The sequence below is a fragment of the Ammodytes marinus genome, assembly GCF_949987685.1.
Source record: "Ammodytes marinus genome assembly, chromosome: 1".
In the NCBI taxonomy this organism is placed as follows: domain Eukaryota; kingdom Metazoa; phylum Chordata; class Actinopteri; order Uranoscopiformes; family Ammodytidae; genus Ammodytes; species Ammodytes marinus.
The window spans coordinates 35,371,505-35,374,913 of record NC_137230.1 but is presented as its reverse complement, the minus strand read 5'-3'; the positions used below and the strand labels follow the sequence as shown (position 1 = coordinate 35,374,913).

The 3,409-nt window shown below is 40.4% G+C and overlaps 1 protein-coding gene across 1 annotated transcript in view; it reads left to right on the top strand.

The window, feature by feature from the left end:
- unc13c (unc-13 homolog C (C. elegans)) overlaps positions 1-3,409 on the top strand; it is a gene marked incomplete at both ends in the record, with an annotated part of 302,817 nt that overhangs the window by 39,122 nt on the left and 260,286 nt on the right. Inside the window, one exon of the mRNA XM_080026903.1 lies at positions 1,974-1,996. Within this exon, the coding sequence (XP_079883029.1) occupies positions 1,974-1,996 (23 nt within the window). The remainder of the gene's footprint in view (positions 1-1,973; positions 1,997-3,409) is intronic.

Sequence of the window (3,409 nt, the reverse complement as noted above, 5' to 3'; positions counted from 1 at the left end):
TCATGATTCGCCTGCCATTCATCAACCCACGGATCAATAGCTCAGTAATTACATCTCTGTAGTCTTGCTTTATTTTAAAAAGGTCTTGCCCTATTGTGCTCCTCTCTAATAAAAAATGGCAATTTGGCACTCACCGTTTATATGCTTAAACCTGCAGTGTGTAGAATTTTGGGTTTTATTTCCTAGCAGATTGTGTAGAAAATAATTATAATATCCATAAGTACGTTTAATTTAGTGCAAAGTAGCTGATTTTTATTTTTTTGAATTATTATTATTTTCCTTAGAAAGGGTCTCATATATGTCCATATTTCTCCATACTTTGGACCAAGGCCTTGTCACCGCCATTTTGGAAGTGTCATAGTTGGAATGTCATCTGGTGCATTGTTTAAAATTTAGAATTGTTCTTGTCCTTGAAAGCCACTGTAGCTTCTGTTATTATTCGAAAGGGTTGGGGTTACCCAGGGAGTGTTGCATTCTAGAACTTTCTAGAACTTTCTAGAACTTACTTGATGATGTCATATTACACACTGCACCTTTAAAGGCCCTGGCAACCCACATTCACTAAATCCCAATTGTAACTATGTTATTTGGGGGACAAACTGAATGCTAATATGTATATGAAAGGTTTTAGGAATATATGTCAACCCCCCCCCCCCCCCCCGCTAAACATACTGTCCTGTCAGTTGGTCGACCATTTGAAAAAATCCTGAAGTGCCCACTGTCTCCATAGATGTGTGTTAAAGGTGCACTGTGTAGTTTCAGAGCAGAGGGGGGTTTGTTTACATTCACAGAGCCTGCAGTTAGTTTACAAAACATTATTTTCTTTAGGTGTAATTCTTGGTATTGAATAATTCTATCATCCTGAATCCAAACTAAATTATTTTGAGGAACCTGGAACCAAAAGTAAGCCTAGAATATGTTTGTAAACCAAACTGTGGGCCCTGCTGCTGTAAACAACAACAACAACAGTGAAACAGTAACTTTTCAGGAAGCTTTCTAACTTCAACCAGTGTTCCAGGGATCACATTTAGCTTATTCCGTTGTTTGAATATACCTTATAACCTTAAAACACACACACACACACACACACACACACACACATACAGTGTACAGTAACAAATACACTTCGTTAAACATCACAACACACAAAATAATACACACACACTCACTCACTCACTCACTCACTCACTCACTCACTCACTCACACACTCACTCACTCACTCACTCACTCACTCACTCACTCACTCACTCACTCACTCACTCACTCACTCACTCACTCACTCACTCACTCACTCACTCACTCTAAACATTAACACAATGCTTACCTCTCTCTTTAACTCAGGTATGCTATCGATCATAGGACTAATTTAACATATTTTTTTGCCGCATACATTTGAATATTCAACGTGCAAACGAGTGTATTTTGCACGTCGACCTTCTAGCTCAGGGCCTGACGTTGTATAACACTGTGTTTGTATGTACCGGTCTTCAAACTTCACACTGTATGCCTCAGTTTATACCCGGAGGCCCATGTTGACTCTTTCTCCATTTCTGCATAAATTGTTTGTGCATTAGTGTGGCCCTGATATGACTGATTTTAACTCTTCACACACACACACACACACACACGCACGCACGCACGCACACACACACATGCATTGGGCGTGCATTGCTACTCACCCTAGGAACTTATTTTAAGTTAAGTCTCTACAAACTGTGCGGTCGATTGCACTTTTGCAGTTGCTGGCCCGAGATTTTTTGAACTGTCTGTCTGTCCGTCTATCTATCTATCTATCTATCTATCTATCTATCTATCTATCTATCTATCTATCTATCTATCTATCTATCTATCTATCTATCTATCTATCTATCTATCTATCTATCTATCTAGATATAACTAACTGTGTGTGTGTATGTGTCCAGTGAGCTGCTATTGTCTAACTATCCGCCTCTCTGTCTCTCTCTCCTTACAGACAGCACTGCTCTGGACTCTCAGGTTATAACTCAATGTTTATCATAAACCCCTTCAACTCTTGTGATTCCCTTTGCATGTGCAAATGTGTGTGTGTGTGTGTGTGTGTGTGTGTGTGTGTGTGTGTGTGTGTGTGTGTGTGTGTGTGTGTGTGTCACCTTAAAAGTGAGGACATTTTTGGGAAGTGTGGACATTTTGGTCTGGTTCTCACTTTGGGACAGGCCTTTAAAGGGCTGTTTGAGGGTTAACACTAGGTTTTAAGGACATGCCTCTAAAGGGCTGTTTGAGGGTTAACACTAGGTTTTAAGGACAGACCTTTAAAGGGCTGTTTGAGGGTTAACACTAGGTTTTAAGGTTCTGGTATGAATTAGGTTCATGTTAGGGTTAGTGTAAGGGTTGGGGTTAGGCATTTAGGTTTGATGGTTATGGTTAGGGTAAGGGGCTAGGGAATGCATTATGTCAATGAATGTCCTCAGAAGTATAGCCATACAAACATGTGTGTGTGTGTGTGTGTGTGTGTGTGTGTGTGTGTGTGTGTGTGTGTGTGTGTGTGCATGCATGTGTATATTTGTAGCTAAACCAATGTGATATCTGTGGGTATGAAAGAGAGTGCAGCATGTGCCTTTGAGCTAGCTTGCTTGTGCTGGTTATCCTTTTACCCCCCCACCCCCTTCTTTACACACACACACACACACACACACACACACACACACACACACACACACACACACACACACTCACTTTACAGAGTGATTTGTGTTTCAAACTGGACATTTTGGCTTGTGAGGAGGAGAGAGTGTTACACAATAGCCCAATCTGGCCCCAAGCATCGAGAGCGGCCGAAAATCTCTCCGTCTTGAGTCCACAAATTACACTGATGTGGAATAATTTGGTCTTTTTCCGCCTGTGGTGCTTTTGAGTGTGCACTACTCCACCCCTCTTATCATTTATCTTCTCCTTATTTGACCCCTCGGAATATAGGCCTACTAGCCCTGCGTTCCAATACCCATACTTACTTTCTGCTATTTATGGTAGAAAAAAAAAGATTTAGGATGTGACAATTTTTGTGCTCAGATTTAGTATGCATAAAAATACCCACATTTGACCCTCAAAGTATACTTGCCCTGCGTTCCAATACCCATACTTACTTTCTGCTATTTAGTATGGTAGACAAAAAAGATTTAGGATGTGTGACAATTCTTATGGTCAGATGTAGTATGCTTAAAAAAAATACCCAGTTGTCTACTACTACTATCTGGTTGGGATTTTTAGCGTGGCAATCAGTATGCTATTTTGGGGCAATTCTGACCCACAATCCAGTGCGCAACGGATGTGAGCGACAGAGATATAAACAAGATCAAGGCGCAATTTTATGATGAAATAAATAAGTAAAAGTATTTCCAAATAGTATGCCTACTGCATCCTAACTAGATTCTT